The 26,919-nt window shown below is 45.4% G+C and overlaps 3 protein-coding genes across 9 annotated transcripts; all 3 read left to right on the plus strand.

Annotated features, from left to right (window-relative positions):
- Positions 1–642: 642 nt before the first annotated feature.
- On the plus strand, positions 643–2,189 carry LOC125515712. The gene has a single exon (XM_048681223.1). It carries the CDS (start codon positions 749–751, stop codon positions 1,901–1,903), a length of 1,155 nt encoding a protein of 384 aa, XP_048537180.1. The 5' UTR covers positions 643–748; the 3' UTR covers positions 1,904–2,189.
- Positions 2,190–9,543: 7,354 nt separating this feature from the next.
- Positions 9,544–12,110, plus strand: LOC125514667. Of its 7 annotated transcripts, none has more exons than XR_007286551.1 (3): positions 9,544–10,851; positions 11,547–11,639; positions 11,762–12,110. XR_007286551.1 is itself a non-coding variant. In XM_048680009.1 (2 exons), exon 1 carries the CDS (start codon positions 9,665–9,667, stop codon positions 10,817–10,819), a length of 1,155 nt encoding a protein of 384 aa, XP_048535966.1. In that variant the 5' UTR covers positions 9,544–9,664; the 3' UTR covers positions 10,820–10,851; positions 11,768–12,110. The 7 variants fall into 7 exon arrangements, 1 of the variants encoding a protein (XP_048535966.1); XR_007286552.1 differs by having other exon boundaries at positions 11,768–12,110; XR_007286550.1 differs by having other exon boundaries at positions 9,545–10,882; positions 11,735–12,110.
- A 4,265-nt stretch (positions 12,111–16,375) lies between these two features.
- On the plus strand, positions 16,376–22,060 carry LOC125515465. Its single transcript, XM_048680935.1, has 2 exons — positions 16,376–19,486; positions 21,940–22,060. The coding sequence occupies exon 1, from the start codon at positions 16,510–16,512 to the stop codon at positions 17,671–17,673; it is 1,164 nt and encodes a 387-aa protein (XP_048536892.1). The 5' UTR covers positions 16,376–16,509; the 3' UTR covers positions 17,674–19,486; positions 21,940–22,060.
- The last annotated feature ends 4,859 nt before the right edge of the window (positions 22,061–26,919 follow it).

Consider the following 26,919-nt stretch of genomic DNA (forward strand, 5'->3'; position numbering starts at 1 on the left):
GTCGACCATACCGATCATTCAACTACATTCATGGAAAACTTTGTGACAAAGTAAACAACAGTTACGACACGCCTTACCATAGGGGAGTGGAAAGAAGCAAGACGTATGCGCAAGCAAAAGCGATGCATTCTAGTAGGATTCATGGATACGCTCAATATTCGTTTATTGTAGCTTATCATTGAGGATATCTTGCAATCACCTAGAAGACAGTCAAGTATGCGTTTGAAGATGTGACACACTTTTTGTTGAACTTAAATAACAATTACATCAGGAACGGTAGATGAAAATTTAGGAATCACCGTCCCAACCAGTTACATAGTTTGAATCGTAGTAAGAATTTATGACTAAAGTGTGTGCGGCTTTGTTTGCCTCCCTTGGGCAGAAATATGAAAACAGTACCACTCCCTTTGTCCCATAATATAAGAACGTTTTTGACACTACACTAATATAAAAAACGTTTTTATATTATAAGACAGAGGGAGTACTTCATTGCAGGCCAAACATGTCACTCTAATCTTTGACAATTTTACCAACAATGTTGGAAAAGGGATCGCTGGCTCACATTATAGAAATGGCAGCATGAGACTGACGGGCGGGACCCACTTGGGCTGGCTGGGTTGAACAACGCTGGACTGGAGACGGGAATCATCGTCAAAAAAAAAAAAAAAAGCAGAAGCCATCCCCGTTCCCCATTCCCTCGCCGCCGCCGGCCGCCGCCAAATCTCCCCGGCCTTTCCGCCGCGGCGCCATGCTCCTCCGGCTCCGGTGCTACATCCTCACCCAGCTCCTATCGTCTCCCTCCGCCTCTCCCGCCTCCCAGCTGCACCGCCTCTTCTCCGCCGCAGCGCCCGGCGCCTCCCCGAACCCTAGCTTCGCCGTGGAGGAGTACCTCGTCGCCACCTGCGGCCTCACCCGACCCCAGGCCCTCAAGGCCTCCGCCAAGCTCTCCCACCTCAGGTCCCCCGCCAATCCCGACGCCGTGCTCGCCTTCCTCGCCGGCCTCGGTCTCTCCGACGCCGATGTCGCCGCCCTCGTCGCCAGGGACCCGCAGTTCCTCTGCGCCAGCGTGGAGAGAACCCTGACGCCCGTAGCCGCAGGGCTCTCTGGCCTCGGCTTATCGCGTTCCGACATCGCGCGCCTCGCATCGCTCGCCGCCCACAAATTCCGCCAAAAATCTGTCCTCTCCAAGCTGCAGTACTACCTGCGCCTCTTCGGCACCTCCCACAACTTCCTCCGGGTGATGAAGTTCTCCAATATCCTCTCACACAGCATCGAGAGGGTGGTCAAGCCCAATGTCGCGTACCTGCGAGAGTGTGGGTTGCAGGATTGTGATATCGCCAAGTTTTGCATCCAAAGACCGAGGATGATCATCAGCAACCCGGAGCATGTTCAGGCAATGGTGGCGTGCGCTGAAAACATTGGTGTGCCCCGTGCCTCTGGGATGTTCAGGCACGCACTTCAGGCTGTTGCATTCCTCGGCGAGGAGGAGATCACAGTCAGGGTGGGGTACTTGAAGAGCACGTTCAGGTGGACGGATGCTGAGGTAGGCATGGCTGTTTCTAAGTTTCCACCGTTGCTGAGGGGGTCCGAGAAATCGCTGCAGCGCAGATTTGAGTTCCTCATCTCCGAGGTGGGTTTGGAATCGGCGTACATTGCTCAGCGACCCGTAATGCTAGGTCTCAGCCTAGAGGGCCGGCTCAGGCCCCGGCACTACGCTGTAAAGTTTATCAAGGAAAATGGATTGCTCAAGTGTGACCCAAGCTACTATACTGTTTTCAAGGAGTCCGACATGACATTCAAGAAGAAGTTCATACACCCTCATAAGGAAGCTGCACCGCACCTTGAAAAAGACTACGATGCTGCTTGTAAAGGGGAAGTGCCCACTAATTTCAGATTCACATAAGCCAATAACGGGCTCTGATGTAACTGTGTGCTGGTTGTCCGCTGCTGTATGTCTGTTAGATGCTGGGTTGGTGGTTGTTAACGAGTGATGAAGCTGATAATTTGATCCCTGGATACTGATATGTAATGTCACCACTCAGCAGAGAAGAAACCATGGATTGGTTATGAATTTATTTGTCCTCATTCATGTTTTAAACACATGTATTGGAACTAAGTAAGTGTGAGATCAGGCCATTCTGAAATGCGCTAAAATTTCAGTTTTCAATTTAGTTGCCTGTGCATTGAGACAATGAGCCAAGGTAAGGTCTCCTTCGTTGTGGGTAATGCATTCCTAATGTTCTATTACTGTTTTTGCAATTCATAGTGGATAATTTGAGGATAAATCTGATGCCCTTCCCAAATCTAGGTAAATAGTCCTTTTGGAAGCAGATGGAGGGAATGTTGTCCCCTGGTGTTAGCGTTTCGTATGTAGGGCCCAGGGTTAATTCACCTTGCTTTAGCATAATCTGTTTCCTCTTGTTTGAATTGTTTTTGTAAATCTTTGTGTGCAAAGAACAGCTTATTCTTAGTCCTCTGTGCTAAAATAAAGAAACCAGATTAGTCGTATATTCCTCAAATTTGTGACGCAGTGCCACAAGATAATCTTGTCCCCTGTTTTGTTGTGTCATCATGTTTTTTTTCAGTTATTCATTTGTATTTACTGTTTTGGTGTGATGGAGCCGAAACTAGATACAACATTTTATGGAGTCATCAGAAGCTGTGCCCTTTTGCTGCTGTGGCAATTTCTGCATAGATCTTTGAGATAATTCTCGAGAGGTAGGACATGAGCCACGAGAAGTACTTCCTCAGTTACCCAACAATGTCATTCACACCAAGGAACCCTATGATATTTTTGCAGCTATGACATTTAAGTCAATTCCTGCCTGCCCCAAGAATACACATATGTAGTCCTGTTTGATATGCATGCTTGTATTATGCAACTAGCTTACAATCACTAACCTGAGTTTATCAACCAATTTAGCTTGTTGTCTTCTTAAGAATATTTGGTATTGTGACAAATTCTTGCCTGCAGGTTAGAATGCTTCCACGATTTCCTTTTGGTGATACTGAAATTAAGTTAGTCTTTTGGAGTGATATAGCCCACTTGGTCTAATGGTCAACATCAATTCATCGTTCATTGTTTTCGAGATGGTTCACCACTCATGCCGAATGATTAATGGTCACATCAATGTAGCTGCTCCACTGGGGAGAATAGTTGTTTCTACATTCTTTTGCGAATTAGGGAAGATATATAGTACTCCCTCCGTTCCTAAATATGTGACGTTTTGGTAGTTCATTTAAAACTACCAGAACGTCATATATTTAGGAACGGAGGGACTATTAGCACGGCTATAGTAGCTCACCAAACTGATCTGTATGCGCCTTAGGTCCATTGCACCTCTTTCAGTGATACGATGTGAGTATATGTGTTTGCAGAGATCGTTATGCTATCACTGGAAATTAGTTTTTCTTTCAGATTCTGATTTACTGTCATCATGAGGTTGATTAATAACTTTATAGCTACCTGATGAGATATTTAAGTAATCCCACAGCCATGTTTGGAGTCAAGTTGCTCTGTTTTAATAATTCCCTTGAATTGATATCCTAAATAGCATGCCAAACTGAAGCTTTGACGAAATCATTTCCATAAGTTCATCCTGTTTGATTGTGTACCTCCAATGGCACATATTCCTTCGGTTCCTTTTATGCAGTGTAGTTAGCTTGAGGGGTTTTCAGCATATCTGCCCATATGCTCCTCTGGCTAACAAAGTAAGAGGGGATAATCTAAGAAAATTTGGAGCGTCCTCATAGTAGTGGGGGCATTTTATCGGAACTTGACAAATATAGATGTTGATATCACTGGCTTGTGATCACAGTGTATAATGAGCATTTTTTTGTTACCTTTGCCATTTTAATTTACACCTTATAGTTTCATGAGGCTTCCTCTTCCAACCATGCCAGCACATAAAAAATCTGCACCTATCTTGAGTTCAATAAATAAAGTGTATGATTCAGAACCTGTAATTGTGGTATGCCAAAATTGGTCCGCGGGTAGCAGCAGACACCTGTATGTTATAAACTTGTAATTAGTTACTTGCTTCTTTAGGCTATGCACCAAGTTCAACTCTGGAACTGTAGACGTTGCTGTGGATGTGCAGTGCTAGGCTAGATTTTGTTCAAAATGCGTAATCGAGTGAATCATTTCTTCCTTTTTGCCTTGTGAAAAAAATGCAGATCTAACAATAATCGTTTCTATCTAATGAACCAACCCGTGCAAGAAACAGAGAATGGTTGCCTTGGGTTCGGTGGATTAAGTGGTGGATGTTCTTGCGCAGCGCACTTGCTTGGCGCAGTCGCGCGGGTCAGATCCTTTGCTAGCTGCTCCTTCATCTTTCTGATGAGCTGCATGTTTGTCATGCTAGTCGGGTCCGTCTGCTCATACCTGTCCACAAGGAAGGAAGGAAGGAAGGGAGGAGAATCAGCAAGTTGTTATGCATTTTGCTGAATAAGGAGATGCAACAGGATGCAATTTCCTCTTCGAATAAACCTCGTAATCGTAAAAAAGTGGGTTCTAGCAAAAGAGAAATCGCCATATACTAGGCCCTCCAACTTCTTAAGAGGTTTATCTAAAAGATTCGCGATATAACTAGGAAGACCTTTCAAATACCACACATGAGTCACGGGACATGCAAGTATGAGCCTAGTCTAGCATTGTACTGTAGATTTCAGTGACCTAGTAGCATCTGGTGCTTTAATCAATTTGTACATTTTGTTGGATCTTCACTTGGATGTAAACAATTTCAATGAGCCACTTATGCCATGTAAACGGTAAGCGTTATGTAAATTTTGTAGTCTGAACTCTGCTTTTGAAACAGAGCTGAACGTTAACTCTGAATCTTTCAGCCTCCTTGTGTGAAGTCTGAAACTTATTATACGCAATTCAAGTGTGAAGCTATAGTAGTTGTTCAAAACATCTGCCGGAAACCAAGTTAACTCGAATCAGAGCTGAAGTTGGCTAACTTTTATGTATGATTCAGAGTTATTATGTCCGACTCTTCAGGGCCACAACTGTTTTATTTATATATTCCATTGTCACAGCGGTATCTGTATGACACGAGTTCTTAGGGCATCTCCAGCCGCGTCCCCAACAGGCCCTCCCCAGGCGATTTTGCCGCGCCGGCGTCAAAAAAACGGCCCAGTCGCGCCCTCAGAAGCCCGTTTTTCGCCGGCTCGGGCAAAAACTGGTGCCGGCGGACCCAGGCCGAACCCGGCGCCCTGGGGGGCGCTTGGGAAGCCGGCGCAAGCGAAAAAGGCGCGTGGGCCCGTCCTGGCGGCGACCCGAGGGCCTTTTCCCGCCGTTTCTTGACGCTTTTCCCTCGCATCTCTCTCGCTCGCTCGCCTTCCTCCCGCCATTCTCTCCCTTTCTCCTGCCAAACCCCCTCCAGCTCGCCTTCCAGTCGCCGCCATGCCGCCGAAGAAGTACGCCATGCCGCGCGCGGCGGCAACCACGACTGGCACCATGGCCCAGCCGAAGCAGAGGAAGCCGAGGGCGCCGCCATCGAAGCCATCGGGCATGTCGAGCGCCGAGTGGAGGGTGGAAGTTCAGCGACGCGACGCAGTCACCACCGACCGGCGGAACAGTGCCATTGCCAAGAAGGCCCGTGACAACGCGGCGCGTGCGGCGGCGTCTTCCTCATCGGTCGACCACGCGGGGATGATGAATCCACCCGCCGTCAGCCACGCCCAGTACGCGCCCTGGGGACAGCAAGGCGTCGGCTCTCCATGGGGATCGTCGTCGCCCGGCTACGCCGACGGCGACGCGCACGGGGGGTTCAACCCAAACGTGACCTTCCCCCATGGCCACCCCGCGTCGCGCACACCCTCGCCCGCCTTCGTCGGCGTGCAGTACCCTCCGTACTTCAAAGGCGTCTACATGCAGCGCGGCTCCAAGGCGATGGCGGACCATTGGGGGCGTATCCAGTTGGCGGGCAACAAATGGCATGGAATCGTCGAGGAGGTCGCGGCTCGCCCGGAGAGCGGCGTCAGCGTTGAGGATCAGGTACGCATGCCGTTCGCCCGCATATCTTCGTCGTCTACACCCGCCGCCCGCTAACTGTTTGTTCGTCCGCGCAGCTGCTGCGTATGTTCGCCATGTATCGGGGCGACAACCAAGACGCCGACTTCAAGCACCTCCACGTCTACAAAGCGCATTGACAAGTGCGAGAAGTGGGCGGAAGTTCGACGTGCCCTCGACAAGGCCAAGGAGACATACAAGCCGGACGCGACGACTCCGGGCGCGAGTGAGGGGCGGCCGGACGGCCACAAATTGGCAAAGAAGGAGAAAAACGCCGACGCGGCAACCGCACGAGTGCAGGAGTCCATCGAGCATTGCCTCGCCGACGCCCAGGCCCGGGCCGTCCTACATGAAGAGAAGACCGAGGCGCGGTGGTCGTCGCTGATGAAGAACAGCGCCATCAAGTTCGACCTACTCTGGACGAACGTCGCCGCGAAGAAGAGGAACACCGACATGTCTTTTCTGATGGGCGGGGCGGACATGCTCCGGAGCAACGACGAGAAGCTCAAGGCGTGGTACCTGGCGCAGCGCGGCCTCATCCTGAGTGAGTTGCCGACGACGCCGACCACGCGGACGCCAAGCCCGAACGACGCCTCTACATCGCCGCCCAGCAGTGCCGAAGCCGCGCCGACACAGCCCAGCACCGAAGCAGCTCCGACACCGCCGAGCCCGCGCACGCCGACTCCGCCAACGCCTGGAGCTGACCCCGCCGAGTGAATCCTTGGGCACGCGAACTTGCGGCGTGCGGCGCTCTGTTTTTTGTAACGCCAGACTACGTCCGATCGCCGGATTTGTGGCGTCTTTTGAAGCGGGAACGACTATAAGTTTAAATTTCCCGCATCCTGGGGCCGGCGCTTGGGGGCGCGACTGGGAGCTAGGTCGCCCCCAGGGGCCGAACTAGCGCCGGCACGCCCCCAGGCCGCTCTATTTAGGCGCCCTAGGGGGCCGAACGGCTGGAGATGCCCTTATGTTTCCAGATCATCGGGACCGGGCTTAACTAATTATGTTGAGAAATCGCTTTCTTATCTCAGAGTACACCAGTGATGAGAGGATTTTTAGCAAAAAGCTATTGTGTCATTTTCATAAATGTCCAATTTAGTCTATTAGAATGGGCATATTTTCATACAGGTAACTCAAGTGTAAAGCGGACATTTAGTAGAAGTATCTAACAATCTATTGTGTCATTCTAATTTTTGGAATTTGTTTGTGCAATATTTTTCTCTAGACGTGGTGTGAGCAGATCCGACACATAAAATAAGAGGACGAATTTTAGGGTGACATTTTGGTGATGAGGAAGAATGGCTGATTTCTTTCTCTCTTGCTTCTAAACACTGTGGTTCTATTGAGAATACTAGTAGCACTAGTGGAGTTACAAATACGAGGCAATGGAATGTATCTTAAGCAAGCAATCTCTCTTCCATGATTTAATCATTTTCATCTGTTCTCCATAGAGATAACTGTTCTAATTTCCGGGCATAATTCAGAGGTGGTACTCTATCTACTGTCGGCACCTTGCCTTCATTGTTGCAAGTATATATACTAGATAGATAGATGTGTCGTGATTTCCGTAAATTGTTCTTCCTTTGTACATTACAAAAATCTTGTACGATGGTATGTAACTAGAGTATACATTCTTTTGGTCTTGGTCGCATATGCACGCGTTATTTTCCCAGTCAACCAGAATCTGAATGAGCAGGTTCATGTGGTAGATTCTTTGCAGCTGCTGCTTGAGCTGAGGTCTGATTGTCCACCACCACTTCCCTGAAAAAGATACTCCCTCCGTCCAAAATTATTCGTCACATAAATAGGTAAAAATGGATGCATCTAGAACTAAAATACGTCTAGATACATCTATTTTTCCCACAAGTATTTCCGGACGGAGGGAGTATTTTGGTTGGTTGCTTCTTTGTTCCTGCCCTGGCATTGTGGCAGCATCTGCATTCTCACATTCAGAATACCACTCCATGTTAATATATGTCTGCTAAATGATTTGTTTCAGACCTTGGTTCTCGAGTTTGAACTTCTAAAAAAAATGGTAATCAGAGACGCAACATGACAGGATGTTATCAGTTGACACAATGGGTGGAACTACTATTAGACATTGATTGCATGAAATTCACAATTAGGTCGACCTTGCTGCGAAAACACATTCTAAAATCTTCATACGACCGCTGGAAGAGTGACGCCGAAAAAATGTCGCACGCCATACATACTAGTAACAACTAGGTATAAACCATGTTTCAAATATGGCTTTGATGCTTGCATCCCTACCACTTTGTGGCCACATCGACCCTCAATCTCCGTCTGGTACGACATGTGATTAGGGTCCTTTTATGTTTTTGAAATCACAACGAGAAAGAAAAAAACATGCTTTTGTAGGAGAAAAGATCAATCATGTAAGGTTCTTCTTTAGAAACACATGATCATCAATTTTTTTCTTAAACATCATCTAAGACCCTTTTTAGAAACTCAAGATCATCTTGATTTTCTTTCAGAGGGCTTGCAAGATCATCTAAATGAGTCTTTGTTTTCCCTTTTTTTAGAAGAAGTCACTTTGTTTTCCCTTTTTTTAGAAGAAGTATAGCTATGCTTTATTGATCATAGTTCACATGAAGTGGTATACAAAAAACATCATGGGGATGGATGAACCATAGATGTCACCCCTAATTAAGAGTGTTTGAAAACTTAACCAAACTATCTGCATCGGTGTTTGATGTCCGCCTTAAAAAATAAACCTATAATTAATTAAACTAGCTCGCTGCTTAATCTCGCTAATGATACAACTATAAGTGCTACTAGACCCTCTTTCAATGCCATTCACCACCTGCTTTGAATCGGAGGCAATTATAACATTTTGAATCATCAAGTATTCTGCCAGAGCCAAAACTTCTCTGCATGCCATCGCCTCGAGTGTGGCTACATCGATGATTCCTCGGATAACCAGAGAGGAGTTGCCCGAATATTGTCCATCATCATCTCTGCACATTGCACATGCCTCTCCTCTCAACTTAGACTTTGCCACGCTTGCATCGACATGGATTTTTCCGTAATCTGGCTTGGATAATTACCCAATTTTGCAATCAAAACAGAGCACATAGGAAAATATACAGCTTTTAAAATTCTTGCACTTGTTGATTCTGGATTGAAGAATACGCCATGCATGTTTAGCTAGGAGAGCCAAATTAAGAAGTTCAAAATTAGCCCAAATGTGTCCTTGTTGTTCTTCTAATCTCAGCCGGCGCTTCTTGTCTCCTTCTCTGTTGTCATCTTCAGTTTTGATATGAATATTTTAATGAACTCGTGAGTGGCCGAAGGACTTTGAAAAACCTCTTTGTGTACCACTTTCCTCCGCGTCCATCATATGGCCCATAAGTGACCGAAAGCTTAACAAATGCTTCGTGTGATAATGAATCAATCATCGGGAACAGCCGCTGCTTGGCACTTGGTTGAGTTGTTTTCCCGGGGTGGTTCTTCTTTTTTGTTTAGGGCATTTGAGCGGATCCAAATGTGTCTCTTTAGCCTAACTCGGCCCAGCCCAGCCCATCTAAGGCTCCTCAACGGTGGAGCAACACCGCAGCACCAACGCGAACCCTCACCACTCTCTCCGTCTCGCACCATCCCCTCGCCGCCGGCGCCGCCGGCGCCGCCATGCTCCGGCTCCGTCGCGGCGTCCTCGCCCAGGTCCTCTCGTCTCTCTCCGCCTCTCCCGTATCCCCTCTCCACTGCCTCATCTCCGCCGCCGCGCCCGCCATCTCCCCAAACCCTAGCTTCGCCGTGGAGGAGTACCTCGTCTCCACCTGCGGCCTCACCCGACCCCAGGCCCTCAAGGCCTCCGCCAAGCTCTCCCACCTCAAGTCCCCCGCCAATCCCGACGCCGTGCTCGCCTTCCTCGCCGGCCTCGGCCTCTCCGACGCCGATGTCGCAGCTCTCGTTGCCAAGGACCCCAAGTTCCTCTGCGCCGGCGTCGAGAGAACCCTGGCCCCCGTCGTCGTCGGGCTCACCGGCCTCGGCCTCTCGCGTCCTGAGATCGCACGCCTCGTCTCGCTCGCCCGTTACAGCTTCCGCTATAGATCCATCGTCTCCAAGCTGCAGTACTACATGCCTCTCTTTGGGTCCTTTGAGAATCTCCTCCGAGCCCTCAAGAGGAACTTCTACCTTCACTCGGCTGACCTCGATGATGTGGTCAAGCCCAACGTCGCGTTGCTGCGGGAGTGCGGGCTAGGTGCCTGTGATATTGCCAAGCTATGCATCAGTCAACCATGGCTTCTCGCCGCCAACCCCGAGCGTGTCCAGGCGATGGTGGAATGCGCTGAAAACATAGGTGTGCCCCGTGCCTCTAGGATGTTCAGGCATGCGCTGCACGCTGTTGCATTTCTCAGCGAGGACAAGATCGCAGCCAGGGTGAAGTACTTGAAGAACACCTTCAGGTGGACGGATGCTGAGGTAGGCATGGCTGTTTCTAAGTATCCAACGGTGCTGAATAGGACTAAGGAGTTTCTGCAGAGAAGGTCAGAGTTCCTGATCTCTGATTTGGGGTTGGAACCGGCATACATTGCTCATCACCCGCTAATGCTCGCGTACAGCCTGGAGGGGAGGCTAAGGCCCCGATACTGCGTTGTAACTTTTCTTAAGGAAAATGGATTGCTAGATCATGGTCGAGATTACTATTATGCAGTTAAGATGACTGAGAAGGTATTCATGGAGAAGTTCATATGCCCTCACAAGGACGCTGCACCATACCTTGCTGAAGACTATGTAGCGGCTTGCAGAGGGGAATTGCCGGCTAGATTCAGATTTACATGAAGCAAGGAAGGGCTATGGAAATTGGTAACTGTGTATGTCATGACAGAGTTTTCACTATTCCTAGTAAGCTGGCAATTCACATTAGTGTATTCTGCCTAAATAGATATTAGTTTTCTGCTGTAGTATGTCTTCCACATGCTGGTTTGGTCGTTGCTAATGCCTAATGAATTGATAGTTTAATTCATGAACACCTTGGTGTTGATGTTATGATGTTTGTCGTTAAGTAGACATGAAAGCATCGCCTCCAATCCCTCAAGATGAGAGTACATGAATATATTTGTGTTTCCAACCTCCAATCCCGCAAGGAAAACCCACACATACTAGGACAGAATTCTTTCTTTGATTTGTGCCGTTCCTGTTTGCACACAAACACATGTTATGGTTGAGGTGATAGGGCTATTCGCTCTTCATAAGACCTGGGAAGCACAGGAGGTGATAATGGTTCTTGTAGCATGACTAGGTTTAATTCTGTTACACGCATGGTACAGCATATCAGTCGAATTCCAGAGGGCTTGATCCTTGCCTCCTTTGTACGTACAATCTATATACAGCTTTGCCTTAAAGGGCTCATCAGTAGCATCAACGTCTTTAGATGACAATTGCTCTTTCTGGGGCTCTCTGTGACCTGTTTGCACTGTCTGAAACAAAGAGGAAGATACCCGTCATAGTCATAATTCTTTCATTAGACTCAGTTCTGGTGATTACCTGATCCCATTTATTCTTTCAGGTAGCAGTTGCCGGTTATTTTAAAAGCTTGGCTACCACCGACCGTGTGTCTATTCATTCTGCATGCCAACTAGAGAAGACATGTCACACATAGGTTGTACTTGTCGAACAAAATATTGTTTGAATCTAATCCACCCAAACTCAAAGTCTTCAAGTTAATGAATTTAGACGTTGCTTTCTTTCTAGTAGGAGAAGATTTGCTGATATTGGTTTCAGGTGCAGGCTGCCTAAATGAGGCACAAGACTGGCCTCGCTTTGGGGCACACTTCAGTGTCAGGTTTCTCTAGGGCGATGGCTTGGAAATGATGTACTCTCAGGCTTCTGTTTTCCCTGTTGAGCTAAAAGGAAAAAAACAGCATTGTCCTGTGAGATTTCTTCTGCAAACTATGGACTTTATTAGTGTAAAATGAATGATTTCCTTATGATATGATAATGATTCTTCTTCCATTCTAATTAACAAATTTAGCTAAGGACAAGCAGAATGATGAGGTTTAGCTATTATAGCCTTTTATCATGCGAAGATAAAACATTATTCTATCAAAATAGTACTTATATCCCTTTTTCAGATCTTCATTGCATAAGCTCACTAATTTTTTGTTCAGAATATTCCTTTTTACATCCTTCCTTCTAGTTATGACCTCCAAATGTGTGCTTGCTGTGATGGCTTACATACTCTAGAGATTATCTTGAAATATGGAACTTGAAAATGCTCCTTGGCTCTGCTCTGTTATATATATATTCTGCATTGCTAATCCGGATAAAATGCATAGTAGTTAGTTAATTTTGAATGAAAACTTTTGACTGGTGGAAATGTTGGTCCAATGGTTGTGTATGCATGATGTTTTACATAGCAGTCAGATGATGTGTGCCTTGCTGGCCTTTAAAAATATCATTGGACAAATTATTGTTATGTTGCAGTCGCTCCTCTTGTTTTCCTCAATTATAATCTCTTAGGCATGAAAATATCTCCACCAGTTTGTTCCCGACAAAGAAGATGAACTTTTACATGAGCATAAACACTTGAATACATCAATCGTGTGGGCTTTTGAGTCTGTTTATTTGCCACCTGAACCCTAGGGTACTGCTCAATATCATTGTTTCATCAATAGGTGGCATAAATCGCCCATATACCGATTATGTCAGTGAAGTTAGTCTAGCATCTTTACATCCTATTCCTATCGTATGCAATGCTTTTTTCGACATTGACTTTCTGTTTCCTGGAATGGTGTTGGCAATGAAGTGATAGCATGTGAAGTGGCTAGAATGACTGGATTTGTAGCTTCTGGCTTTACTTATGAGAGCTCTACAGAGGATGAGTAAAGGACAAGTACAATTTTGTGTTTGCTCTATCAAAAATGCCAGAAGGAAACTACAATCTGATTGATTACATTACAATCTACAATACTTCCAGCTCAGCTTGTTATAACTCACTCATTGTTTCGCTGGCCCACATGCACACTGGCGGAGCATGACAAGTAACCAGGGGGGCAATTTCAAACTTAAAACTAAAAGCAAAAAAAAATATGCATGAAACAGATGCAACTAACGATATAAACTAAAACATGTGCGACTCACAACTTGTGGACATAATGAAATCATTATTACTTCTTTGAATCGTTACCTGAAACAAAAATAAAATATATTTGTTACTTAAACAGGATATGGCTGACCGAGTTAACATGTGAATCAGCTTTCTTTAATTGATATACACAACAGGTTAACCCCCATGGCAATCGATTAAATGCCTAACTGAGTTAGCATATGATGATCTAACTTAAGTTAACATGGCAACAGAATTTTACACGCCATGAGAACTTCTCCGAATCAATTTTCTTTAGCTGAATTCGAAACATGTCGTGCTTTCACACTCCCTCAATTTTCTTTAGTTGAATTTGAAACATGTCATGCTTGCACAGTCTCTTCTCCAAATCATTTTTTGTTAGTTAAATTCAAAACATATTGTGCTTGCACCTTCAGTCCCTTCTTCAAATCAATTTTCTTTAGTTGAATTGGAACATACCATGCTTGCTCCTTTAGTCTCTTCTCTCTAAATCAATTTTCTTGACTTGCATTCAAACATACAGTTCTTGTTTCTTCATTCCCTCGGCAACACCAACGTTTAGCTCATTGGCGGTTGTCGCCTTTGGCCTTTGCAATTGTGTGCAATGCGAGAAGGGCCGCATCAACGGTAGTGTGCAAATTGGGTGCAGCAGGTGAGTTGCCAGCATTGCATGCTAGCGTCCGGCGGCATTTGGCAGATGAAACCTTGATGGGTCAATCGAAAAGGGGCTGAGCGTTATTAGGGAATTGAGAGGAAGACCTAGGGGTTGTTTGGTTTGTGCCGCCGCCCGCCCTGCCAATTGTGGGCATGCCAAAAAATTGGCGCACGATTTGCCAACCCACGCCTTGCCAAAAAACTGGCTGGGAATTGAACTGGACCGCTGTGGAGATGTGGGCATACCAAAAAGTTGGCCTTTCATCCAAACGAGCAACCAATGTTGAGTCAACCACCAATTTTTCGGCATGGCGTCTCAAGGCCACGATCCAAACAGCCCCCTAAACCAAATCGTTGTGGAGGTGAGTTACAGAGAGAAAGATGGAATTCCCTATTGTGCACATTTTGTGTCAAAATGTCATACATTCGCACAGGGGAAGGTCTATTTATGGAGCGATTGGGCCAGCCCATTTGAGCTCATAGCTTTTCCAGCCTGGTTTTGGGATCCTTCTAGAAGGTTTTTGTCAGGTTTTGGGAACCTTCTAAAACATTATTTAACCATTTTTCCTTTTTTCTATTTCTTTCCTTTTTCATTTTCTACTTCAATGTTCTTTTTTTGTTTTCATAACATTTTCTCTTTCTTTTCATTTTCGTTTTTATTTTTGTTTTCTTTTTTCAACTTTTCAAGTTTATTTTTCTTACAAAAAACTATTTGGAAAATTTAAATATTGTTTGGAGTTTCAAAAAATGTTTCCATTTTTTAAAATTTGCTCAACGCAACAACAAAGCCTTTAGTCTCAAAAACAAGTTAGGGCAGGTTAGAGCCGAAACCCATAAGATCTTGCAACCAACTCATGGTTCTGACACATGGATAGTTAGTTTTCAAGCACCCTCTGTCCATGACTAGTTCTGTGGTGATATTCCAGCCCTTCAAATCTCTCTTTATGGACTTCTATGTCAAGTTTGGTCTACCCGACCACTTTTGACACTATCAATGTTCTTTAGCCATCCGCTATGCATCGGAGCATGTAGAGGCCTGCACTGAATATGCCTAAACCATTTCAGATGATGTAGGACAAGCTTCTCTTCGATCGGTGCACCCCAACTCTGTCCCGTGTATCATCATTCCGGATTAATCCTTCCTTCTATGGCCCCACGCCCATTTCAACATGCGCATCTCTACTACATCTAACTGTTGAACATGTTGCCTTTTAGTCAGCCAACACTTAGCGCCATACTATTGTAGGCCGAATTGCCGTCCATACAATTTTTTAAATTTTTCTTAGAATTTTAATAATGTTCCCTTTTCGCAAAATTTGTCCAAAGTTTCAAAACCTTTTGGGAATTTCAAAAAAAATTTGTGGTTTCTAATTCGTTCGGGATTTAAAAAATGTTCATGTTTTCAAAATTTATTCAGAAATAAAAAAACAGGAATGTCAAAACATGTTCATGTTAAAATGTTTAAGAATTTAAAAAATGTTTGTGGTTTCAAAATTTTCTTCGGAATTTCAGAAAATAAATCCTATTTTCCAAATTTTGTTCACGAATTCAAAGTATGTCCGCGGCTTCAAAATTTGGTTCAGAATTTTATGAAATGTTCTTGTTTCCAAAATTAGATTTGGAATTTCAAAAAATGTTCTGTTTTTAAAATTTGTTGACAAATTCAAAATATGTTTGTTGCTTTGAAATATGTTTAGAATTTTAAAAAATGTTCCTATTTTTAAAATTTTGTTCAGGATTTCAAAAAATATTCCTGTTTTTAAAAATTTGTTGATGGATTCAAAATTTATGCAAGTTGGGTTCGACAGATGACATTTCAGCCTTCTAATCTTAATTCAATTCCACTGTACACAAAGTAGTTCATGATCAGACTATTATTTTTTTCGAAATGGAACTAACCTTCATATAACGCAAAAGCATGTGGAGTTTCAGATCAGAGAAGCCAAACGAAAAAAAATCATAGGTGCCTAGGTATACTGTCGTGAATGGCAACATAATAGAAATTGTCGTACGACACACAAAATTGTTTTAGTGAGAAGACTCAAGAGTGACTCTCATGATTTATATGTGACCTTTTTTACAGATTTTTTTAATTATGAGTGAACTCATATTTTATATTTTTAGTGCAAGCTATGTTTTTTATGGAACGCGGAACAATGATTGCTATCGTTGTTTTAGGTTTTGCAAAGGGATGAGATGTCTATTGTCTTTACTTGTCGCTGTTGTTTTCGTGATCACCTTGATGATAAGCTTTTAAGATAAGGAATCAAAAGAAGAGTTCACATATGTTTTCATAAAAGATCATGTTTTTAAACATCAAATATTTATTAGCGATTCATGCAGCAACGCGCGGGGTATACGTCTAGCTATATTGAAAAAGTAGGGTATCGGTAGTTGGCCATAGTTCTCTTGCATGCCGTCGAAAAGAAAAATGAAGCAAGAGCGTCTAAAAAATTAATCTTTATGCATTTTTCCATGGTTGATGACAATACATGGTTTTATAAACTTCTTCATGTTGGGAATTGCATGAAAGTTGCAAAAAGGATTTTTATTCACGCCAAGAGTCGCTCTAACGCATTTTTAGATAGCAGCATGAGACTGACGAGTGGGGGCCACTTGGGTTGGGTTGAACCTCAACGCCCACGCACTTCATCTGCTTTTCACTCCACCACCGCCCATCGAGCTATCCCCATTCCCTCGCCGCCGCCGCCGCCGCCCCGTCAATCTCCTCCTCCGCGGCGGCGCCGCCATGCTCCGCCTCCGCCTCCGCCACACCGTCCTCTCCCAGCTTCTCTCGTCTTCCCCCGCCTCTCCCATCTCCCACCTCAGCCGCCTCTTCTCCGCCGCCGCGCCCGCCGTCTCCCCGAACCCTAGCTTCGCGGTGGAGGAGTACCTCGTCGCCACCTGCGGCCTCACCCGACCGCAGGCCCTCAAGGCCTCCGCCAAGCTCTCCCACCTCAAGTCCCCTTCCAAGCCCGACGCCGTCCTCGCCTTCCTCGCCGGCCTCGGCCTCTCCGGCGCCGATGTCGCCGCCCTCGTCGCCAGGGACCCGCTGTTCCTCTGTGCCAAAGTGGAGAAAACCCTGGCACCCAATGTCGCGGAGCTCACCGGCCTCGGTCTCTCGCGTTCTCAGATCGCGCGCCTCGTCTCGCTCCCCAGTGTCACTTTCCGCTGCAGATCCATCGTCTCCACGCTGGAGTACTTATTGCCCCTCTTCGGCTCCACCGAGAACCTCCTTCGAGCCCTACCTCGAGCAGGTGGCTCCATTCTCTCGTCCAACCTCGAGCGGGTGGTCAAGCCCAATGTCGCCTTCCTGCGCGAGTGCGGGCTAGGTGCTTGTGATATTGCCAGGCTCTGCATACCTACACCATCGCCGCTCAGCATCAGCACGGAACGCATCCGGACAGCAATGGCGTGCATCGAAGGTCTTGGTGTACCCCGTGGATCTCGGATGTTCAAGCATGCTCTACAAGCTGTTGCATTCCTCAGCGAGGAGAAAATCACCACCAAAGTGGAGCACTTGAAGAAAACGTTCAAGTGGTCGGATGCCGAGGTGGGCATTGCTTTGTCCAAGCTTCCGCCTGTGTTGATGAGGTCTAACCAGATGCTGGAGAGCAAGTCAGAGTTCCTAATCTCTGAGGTTGGGTTTGAGCCAGCATACATTGCTCATCATCCGGCATTGCTCACGTACAGCCTGGAGGGCCGGATCATACCCCGGTACTATGTTGTAAAGTTTCTTAAGGAAAATGGACTGCTGGATCACAACCGGAGCTACTATACTGTATTCATTGTGATGGAGAAAGTATTCGTGGAGAAGTACATATGCCCTCACAAGGAAGTTGCACCATACCTTGCTGAAGACTATGATGCCGCTTGCAGAGGGGAAGTGCCGACTAGATTCAAATTTACATGAAAATTGGTTACAGTACGGCACAACAAATTTTTTACATTCTGTGTTATGCTATTCATTCCTGATTTGGTGTTCTTGGCCTAACTCAATTGTAGTTGTCTGCTATTGATAATCTATTGTATGTTTGTTACATGCTGATTTGATGATGCTAGTCTAGGATGAAATTGGTAATTTGATTTGAGAGTATTGGTATGCTCATTATGACATTCAATTAGAGAAGAAAGCATCGTACTACTAGCTTGTGCACTCTTAAGGTCGCATTGACATATATATTGGATTTACAGTAATCTTTGTGAAAACCATGGAACGGCTGTTCCAGCCACGGATAGCCTTCATTTCCACCTCGAGATAGGAGCCATGTCAGAAAAAGCAATACAAAGTACTAAGCACTCTCTGACACATCCCCACAACATTATGTTTGAAACAGATGACGTCCAAGGGTTGAGCAGTGGTTTCATGGAGCTAAAAAAGTCTCTCTAAGAACTAATGGAATTAAAGAGAGTGAGAGCAGGACATTCTGCAAATACTTTCAAGTATCTTTATGTTCTCAAATGACCATAGCATTTTCATGTGCACCTCAATCTATCTTTTCATGAAAGAAGGTTCTCATTTTTGCCAAAGATGACATGGACTTCTAAATTTTCTCCGGATGAAAGTATGTTTGTCACTCCCAAGGATGCAGTTTGGATCTAGTATGTTGGTTGCTTGCTCTAGTTCTTCTAAGATGAAAATCTTCGTTCATCCAACAGTAGCTTTGCTTATAAAACTGTTGTGAAAGCAAGTCATTGTGTACTACTCAGTAGTTTTATTCAGTTTTTCCCCTTATATTCTTTGATTGATGGGCTACTGGTTGATATTTCTCATATGGCTTCTGATGTCAGAACTGAATAGTGCATTAGTTGGCTAGTAGCATTTTTGTTATTGACTTATCCTTGTAGAACTATGTAACGGGCATTTTGGAGGCCCTGGTATTTGTGCTCCAGAGGCAAATTTCTGAAAAGCAGAGGGCATTTCATATAACAGAACTTTTGTTGAGTTAATCTTAAAACTCGTTATGTCATTTATCTGTCATACCTTTTTACTACTGATTTTATTCCATATTAGCACTATGTACATGGATGCTTAGGCATCTGTATTCCATATCACTATTTGCTTTTTTTTTGGAATACTCTTCTATATTTTGTTTTGTTGTGTCAGCTATGATCTCTTTAAAGACGTGTATGCTGGCATTGGAGAAAAGAGAATGAACACTTCTTTTTACCACGTTTCATTTTTTTCGGCTCTGAAAGAATGAAGACTGTCACCTCATCTAAGAGATTATCCCACTAATTTTCTCATTTATACCAAATGTCATCTCTTCGTCGCCTATTTAGTTAAATCTAAGTCTAGATATTGCATAATTATAGAATCTTGCAGAACTTAGAACATAGGAATAGTATACATGCTGTGTACCTCAAATTAAGACACAAGATGTGGTGAGGATGTGCATATTTGTCTGTTCCTGATTTTAGGCTTTAGAAGTTGGAAGAAATGAGACCTCAGCTGTGTGCTTGCAATAACACAAAGGAGATGGGTCCATGCTATTAATCGCAAAGAGATCTGATTTGAAATGAACATCTGTTGTGTGTCCCTTATCTGGTGCCTAGCTTGTGGAATTATAGGAGCATACTGATTTACTGAATGTAGATGGCGCGTTCTTTCTTTCAGAAGATGTGCTGAAACTGGATGCAGATGCATGGTGTTCCCTTCTTGTTCTTCCAGGAGATCGACGAAGCAGGGCGCTCTGACTCTGCTATCCATATATGTGATTCTGAAGGTATTTGTGGACTTGACGCCTTGCGTGAAGAAGCTCCTACTTTTGTCCTTTTGAATTTTGCAATTTCAGTAAACCAACTTTCTAGTAATTCTGAATCAGAATCAGATCTGATTAGTTAACTCCGAATCTTTCAGCCACCAAGTGAAGATATCTATAGTAACTGCTTAAATGTTGTAGCCATGTTTGTTTTACTCGAATCAGAGCTGCAAAATAAACAAGAATCTTACAACAAAGTTGATCATTAATGCTAATACGGCAAGAACGTGCTGTTTTGTATTCAGCAAATGCTTCAAGTATCATTGAAGTGTACATTTGCACACTCTGTATCTCTATGTTCTCGATGTCCATTGTAGTTTGCAATGCAATACTCAATCTTTCTTTCAGTGAATAAATCTACATTATCGTTATGTCATTATTTATGCCCAGCAAATGGCTAGAGTATGTACTCTCGGTTTAGCGTGGTATCCATTCTACCTAGATTGATCTCAGGTGTTACATTAACATTTGTAGTCTATGCTATATCAAACCAGAGTTACTTTAGGCATTAACAAATGCAAACTGGCTTCCATTGTATGGGATTTATTTTTTAGTGTTGAAAAATATATCTTCAGAACTATGCCGAGCTTCTACTACTGACCGTTCTGAAAGAACATGCTAATGCTGGATATTATACTATATTTTTTCCATACACTCCCAAGATGGGATATACTGTATTACTCAATGTGATGAATTATCAGGTATATAAATTTTTCTGTCATGAGAGCAAGATTGAAGACGTGGAGATACTTGAAATCTTGGTCGCTACTGTTCTGGTGAAACGTGGCGAACATCCGCACCAGCTGTGTTAAGAAACAACAGTCGGCGGGCACGCACAAGCCGAAACGAAAAGGGAGAGCCCGGCGTCACCGTCGGCGTAGCCAGGCAACGGCGTGCAGCCCCAAGGTTGTGGCGACGATGAGAAGCCGGCCGGAGACCCGGCGCTTTGCCCGCTCCAGGGCGCATACGGGCCATGGCCGCCAGGTGGATTCATCATCCCCGCGCGAGCCACCTCGGCTTGTTCGGTCGAGCGCTCCGACTGCTCCGCCACCGCCGCAGCCACGAGTGCCGCGCTATCCCGGGCCTTCTTGGCGTTGGCCTTGTTCTGTCGGTCGGTGGTGACAGCCTTCCGATGCTGAACTTCCGCCCTCAAGTCGGCGTTAGACATGCCTGGGGGCTTGGACGACGGCGCCCTCTGCTTCGGCTGGGCGACGGCGGCGGTGGCATCCGTCACGGCGCGGGGGACCACGTAGTTCTTCGGCGGCATGTCGGCCGGCTGGGAGGGAAGGAGGAGATTGGCGGGAGGAATGGAGAATGAGAGGAAAGCCGAGGGAGGAAAGCGGGAGGAAACGGCGGGAAAATGCCCTCCTCTCGCCGACAGAGCGGCCCCATGCCCCTTTTCGCTTCTGCTGGTGACCCCCGGGCGGTTGGGTTCGGCTTGGGTGCGTCGGCTGTTATTTTGGCCCAAACCAACGCTAAATGAGATCCTGGGGGTGGGACTGGCCGATTTCCGCCCGCCGGTGCTAAAATATCGCGGGGGGGGGGGGGGGGGGGGGGGGGGGGGGGGGGGGGGGGGGGGGGGGGGGGGGGGGGGGGGGGTGCTGTTGGGGGCGTGGCTGGAGATGCTCTTAGGAATTAATAAATGCAAACTGACTTCCATTGCATGTGATTTATTTTTTAGTGTTGAGAAATATACCTTGAGAACTATGCCGAGCTTCTACTACTGACCGTTATGAAAGGACATGCTAATGCTGGATATTATACTATATTTTTTTTCACACACTCCCAAGATGGGATATATTACTCGATGTGATAAATTATCAGGTATATAAAATTTTCTATCATGAGAGCAAGATTGCTAGACCTATTCTGCATATCTTTCAGTTTTTTGTGCATGCTATCTTTTGCTTCCATGGTTTCTGTGCTTCAGAACTCGTGTTTTCATTCAGGCATGGATGTGGTTCATAACCCAATACTCCCCCTCGCAATTTGTTAGCCTATGAGATGACAAAGAAATTGTATCTTGTTGCTTCTTCCCTGCAAAATTCTGGATCTTTAAAAATTTAGGAGTTAAGCTATTTACAATTTAATAATTTACAATACAGATTAATAATTTAGGAGTCATATTGAAGAAATATGTTGTAGGCCTGGTTGAGATGTGATTTACATTTTGTTGTCACAGATCGCCCTCTGATGCTGTATTAGCAGTCCTTTAATGTGTGGCCTGAATTATGATGGGCAGAAGCTTTCCTATCAATTGCTCTCCTGAGTTTCTCTCTCCTGTATTAGCAATGTCACACATATTTCTTTCTTTTTTTGAGAATAATTGTTACACATATTACTGCCATTGAGATCAACTGCATTTAAACATGAAAAATACGTACATCTTCTCATAAACCTACTGCAACTTGTTGCAGGCATCAGTCAACAACAAGAATGGAGAGAGTGAAGCACGCTGGATAGGCTGCATTGATCCGGTCGATGCCTAGCGTTGGCTGGCTGACAGAACCGGAGAGGAGAGCTATGCATGCATGATTGGTTAGCCGCACTTGATCTTCTTGAACCTGGCCGGCGACGACAGAGGCAGCTCGAGCGGGCAGGTGGCCTCCAGCCTGTGAGCGTGTCGCCGTGCGGCGGATACTTGACCTCCCCTGTGAGCTTGAGCTGCAGCCGGAACACGCCTGCCGCCGCGCTCTCCTTCACGAACTCTGCCACCCCAACGCTTCCGAGCGGGGCAGTGCTCTGGCCTGACGCCGCGACGTTGTACACCTCCTTCTTCAATGGCCGGATGTTCCCGTGCGAGCTCCCCCGCATCCTGACGTTGGCGAAGCGCTCGCCGGCGAAGAGCAGGTCCGCGTCGAGCGGCGCGCCAACCCTGGCGTGCATGGCCCAGTTTCGGTTGTGCACAGCGACGGCAAGGGAGATGTCGTAGACGAGCGTCGTGCCGTTGGGGCCGGTGAGGGCCAGGCGGGCGAGTGAGGCGTCCTCGACGGCGACTTCGTCCTCCCCGTCCGCGACGAGGATGGCAACCAGGAGGAGGAGGAGGAGGATGATCAGGAGGCAGCGGTGGGGAGTGTGGCCCCGAGAGCCGTCGTCGCAGCAGCAGCAGACAAAACAGTCGCCGTCGCCGCAGTCAGCAGGGCAGTCGCCATCGCTCATGGTGCTGATTGTTTCTTGTTTGTGCCTGATCTGATTCTGTCATTCTGATCGATTGAGCAGCAGGGCAAAGCGATGTATGCATATATAGATTAGAGATCACAGATGAAAACGGATCCGACTCCAACGAGTCGATCGTAAGCAAGGTAAGAGCCGCAACACCTTCCATTTTCGATCATGATGGCGTTCCGGTGTTCGTCTCCAAGTCGGATTAGGGAGGTGTCGATTTTGTTTGTAGCAAATGATATTTGGCCCTGCTCTAGTGCAAATTCGGCGCCAATGTGTAGATATCCAATATTTCCCCGCGCAAAATTTTGAATTGAAAGTTACTCGCTCTTAAATGGAATTCATACAAAAATCTACTCTACTTGAGAGGTGCTTAGGCAAAACATGCATCCCTTGACCCACAAAGTGGTGGTGGAAAATGGATATGATCGATATTACCATGTGTAAAATTAGACAAGATTAGAGGACACCTTTTTTTTTCATTTCTTTCTGAAAGATATTTCCATCGCTACTAAAATCCAACTCGAACAGCTCCTACTATCATTGTGCCCACGCTGAATTATGTTCAAGCTGCAGGGAAAGCGAGTCCAGTACAAAAGATTAACAGGTGGCCTGTTGTCTTGGCGGGACAGCAGGTTCTAAATGTTGATGCATCCTTTTCGGTTGGTGATTATTCTGGGTCATGTGGAGCAGTCATTCGGGACTGCCATGGAAACTTTATCTCTGCTTCTACTGCAAAGCTTGAACATGTAGCAGATGTAGTCTCTGCTGAAGCTGTGGCGTTGGTTGAAGGCTTCAAACTTGCACAAATAAGTGGATGCAATAACTTGCTGGTGAGATTACATAACTCCACTGTGGTACAAGCACTAAACTCAAACGAAGGGCATTCAATGGTGGCGGCGCCGGTGTTGCAGGATTGTTGAAATTGTCTTCGGGATATCATGAAGGTTACTATTGAGTATTGTAGTAGGGAATCAAACATAGTTGCTCACGAGCTAGCTAAATGGGGAAGTGAAAATCCTCCTGCACTATGGTTGGAGGCATCCCCTGGTTTTATTTTTAAGATTTTAGCAGATGATGTAAGTGCTATTTGATTTTTGAATAAAGCTAGCCTGGCCGGAGGTCTTCCTGTCAATTTTTTTTTTAAATTCATCCCATTCCTCTTTTTAAAAAACAAGAATTTAATTGTAGATTTAAGTATTCTCATTTCTTTTAAATTGATTGCATCAGAATATCACATTTGCATTTTAGTACTCTAAAACTTAAAAGTATGATATTTGCAAAGTTCAAAAGATAGGTTCATATGTATCGAATTTTTGAATGTTCCTCTTCCAAAAAATTCACGGGAGTGGCGACACAAAGAAGAAGGTGTTTTTCTTATGTTCGAGTGTGCAGTTTTAATAAATGATTTTCTGATTATTGCATTTTGTAACCAAATATTTAAAATGACTTTTATCTATTATAAAGGTTCACGACAAGAACAAAGCACCCCAAACATAATAAAAATTACGTTGAGGCCTCTCGGCCACTGAACGACCACTGCACTGTTAGGACGAGCCGCTGATGCACCGCTATCGCCAATCTCTTACCGAAGCAGACTGACCCTATCGATGATAAGTCAAAAAAGTCTTCGTGCATGTGCCTCTAAGGGTCATCACTCCAGAGCCACAGTCGTCACTATTGAACTCTGATCTCAACTGACACAAAAAAACTCGTCGTCCTGCACTCATGGCATGAAACCCTAACCTCACCGCCCCAAGTAGACAACAAGAATATGCCAGAGCTCCGCTGAATCCACCCCGATAGAAAAATTGAGGAGGATCGGAGTCCGTAAGACTAGCTCAAAGATGAAGCGTCGCCATCTGCCACAACATCGGCCCTGCAAGGACTAGACCGAGGTACCGGGACCTCCTCCCTGTTGTCTGTAAGTGCATCTAGTGCCCCTTAGTGATTTTGGTGTATTGAAGACTTATAGGTTAAGGGACTAATGCATTTGTGAGTGTACACAGGTCTATAAGTCTATAAGGAGTTTGATATTTACAGAGAAAGTCGGCCCCTAAAAATGAAGTTCTTCGACTAAAGACTTTGGTATTCTGAAGACTTTCTGAAGACTTTGAAAGTGAAGAAATTGGTGTGATCTTAAAGACTTGGTATTCATTCGAGGAACATGAAGCGTGAAGACTTTTGTTTTCGTAGTTTCATTTTCTCTTTCTTGAGTCATAGGAAACATCGTACTGTTAAAGGGGGTCGAGGAAATACTAAGGAAAAATTTTCATGTGATGCTCAACTCAAAATCCTACACCTACCAATCCCTTCGAGTGAAGCCATTGGAAATCTCATACAGTTCAGTCAATTTCCTCAGTGACAGAGATGAAGTTCTTCTGGTCTCTAAAGAATTTGTTCTGACTGAGGAGTTAGGAATTCGCCAATGCGGATTGCCTACACTGTGAGGAACATGATAGCCCTGAGGAATTTGAGCCTCAAATTTCCGACCATTGTTGTGCTACGCGCCAGCTGTCCCAAAATATATTATCCACCTAACGGTCATATCATTGAAGGGCATTTATGTCTTATCATGTCGGGCTGCTCCCTAGGCTATAAATAGCCGCCCCCCTACAACCACTAGCTGGTTGGCTGCTCTGAGAGAAACTGACACTTGTCATTTGAGAGCATCCCATCCTCCAAGGACTTTGAGCGAAAATCATCAAGTGAGGAAAACCCAAACCCAAACACCTACAAACCCAAAGTGATTGAGTATCACTGAAGAGATTGATCCTGCATGGATCCGACGCTTGTTACCTTTGAAGATTGTGCTTCTTTCAGACGGTTAGGCGTCATGGTCTAGAGCATCTAAGAGGAATTGTGGATCACTGAGTGACCGAGTTTGTGAAGGTTCGGAAGTCACCTGAAGACTTACCATGAGTGATTGGGCGAGGTCTGTGTGACCTTAGCTCAAGGAGAATATAGTGAGGACTATGTGTCCTCGGGTTTAAATACCTAGCTGCTCCAACCAGATGTACAACTGAGACAGCAGTTGGAATTGGTCTACCAAATTATTGTCTTCACCAAGCCAACTAGTTCTATATCCTCAGCTCTTTCATTTCCTCGGTATTGTGTTGTGTGCTTGTCATATCTGTGTTTGAAGACTTTGACTGAAGACTTTCTCAATTTTCTCAGTTCAATTTCTTCAGTCTGTTTGTCTTCATCATGTGTTATCCTGTGATTACGCTTTCTGTACTCTGTGCTTGTCTTCATTTCATCATGATGACTATGCTTGTCTTCTGTTATGTTTACTTCCGAGTACTTATTCCGCTGCAAGTAGTTCTTCGCTAAGGAATTTCCTCACTAGCAAATTCCTCAGTGAAGAATTCATAAAAATCGCCTATTCACCCCCCTCTAGTCGATATAACGCACTTTCAATTGGTATCAGAGCAAGGTACTCCCTTGTTCTGTGTGATTTTGGTTTAACCGCCTGGAGTTTTAGTTATGTCGACCGCAGGTATGATCAAGGTCTCTGCTGGGTGTCATACCTTCAACGGGACGGACTACCCCTACTGAAAGAATAAGATGCGAATGCATCTTGAGGCAATTGATAACGATCTCTGGTATGTTGTGGAAAATGGTGTTTCTTCTGTCTCACCCTCACTGAACGCTATCGACGTGAAGAGATTCAAGCAACTCGACTCTCAAGCGAAGAATATCATATGTGGCCATCTGAGCAAAGGACAGTATGGAAGAGTGAGTGCTTTGGAGACTGCCAAGCTGATCTGGGATAGGCTGTCCAAAGTCAATAAAGGAGTTTCAACTCAGTGTGACTCTCGAGTTGATGTTCTTCGCAATCTCTTCAACCGCTTCAAAAGACTCGACAATGAAAATGTTCAGCAAACCTTCGATCGCCTCACTGACATCTCAAATGAGCTTCAAGCACTTGGTGCCACTGACATCACCGACCATGAGGTGGTGAAGAAATTGCTGAGATCGCTTGATTCCTCATTTGATACTCTGGCATTGATGATACAAGAGCGTGCTGATTACAAGTCACTTGACCCCGCTGATATCCTCGAGAGGCTAAATACTCACGAGTTCCAGCTTGCTGAAAAGAGAGATCTCCATGGTTCGAGCTATGGCAGATCACGTGCACTGAAGGCCAAGGCAGTATCTGAGTCCGAAGATGATGACTCTTGTAGCAGCCTTGGTGACCCTGAAGAACCGAGTCATGAGCTAGAACTGCTCGT

The sequence above is a fragment of the Triticum urartu genome, chromosome 6 (assembly GCF_003073215.2).
Source record: "Triticum urartu cultivar G1812 chromosome 6, Tu2.1, whole genome shotgun sequence".
Taxonomy (NCBI): domain Eukaryota; kingdom Viridiplantae; phylum Streptophyta; class Magnoliopsida; order Poales; family Poaceae; genus Triticum; species Triticum urartu.

Bases quoted from the DNA above. Each gene is read 5' to 3' on its own strand.
- LOC125515712 (XM_048681223.1), top strand. From the start codon at position 749: ATGCTCCTCCGGCTCCGGTGCTACATCCTCACCCAGCTCCTATCGTCT.
- LOC125514667 (XM_048680009.1), top strand. From the start codon at position 9,665: ATGCTCCGGCTCCGTCGCGGCGTCCTCGCCCAGGTCCTCTCGTCTCTC.
- LOC125515465 (XM_048680935.1), top strand. From the start codon at position 16,510: ATGCTCCGCCTCCGCCTCCGCCACACCGTCCTCTCCCAGCTTCTCTCG.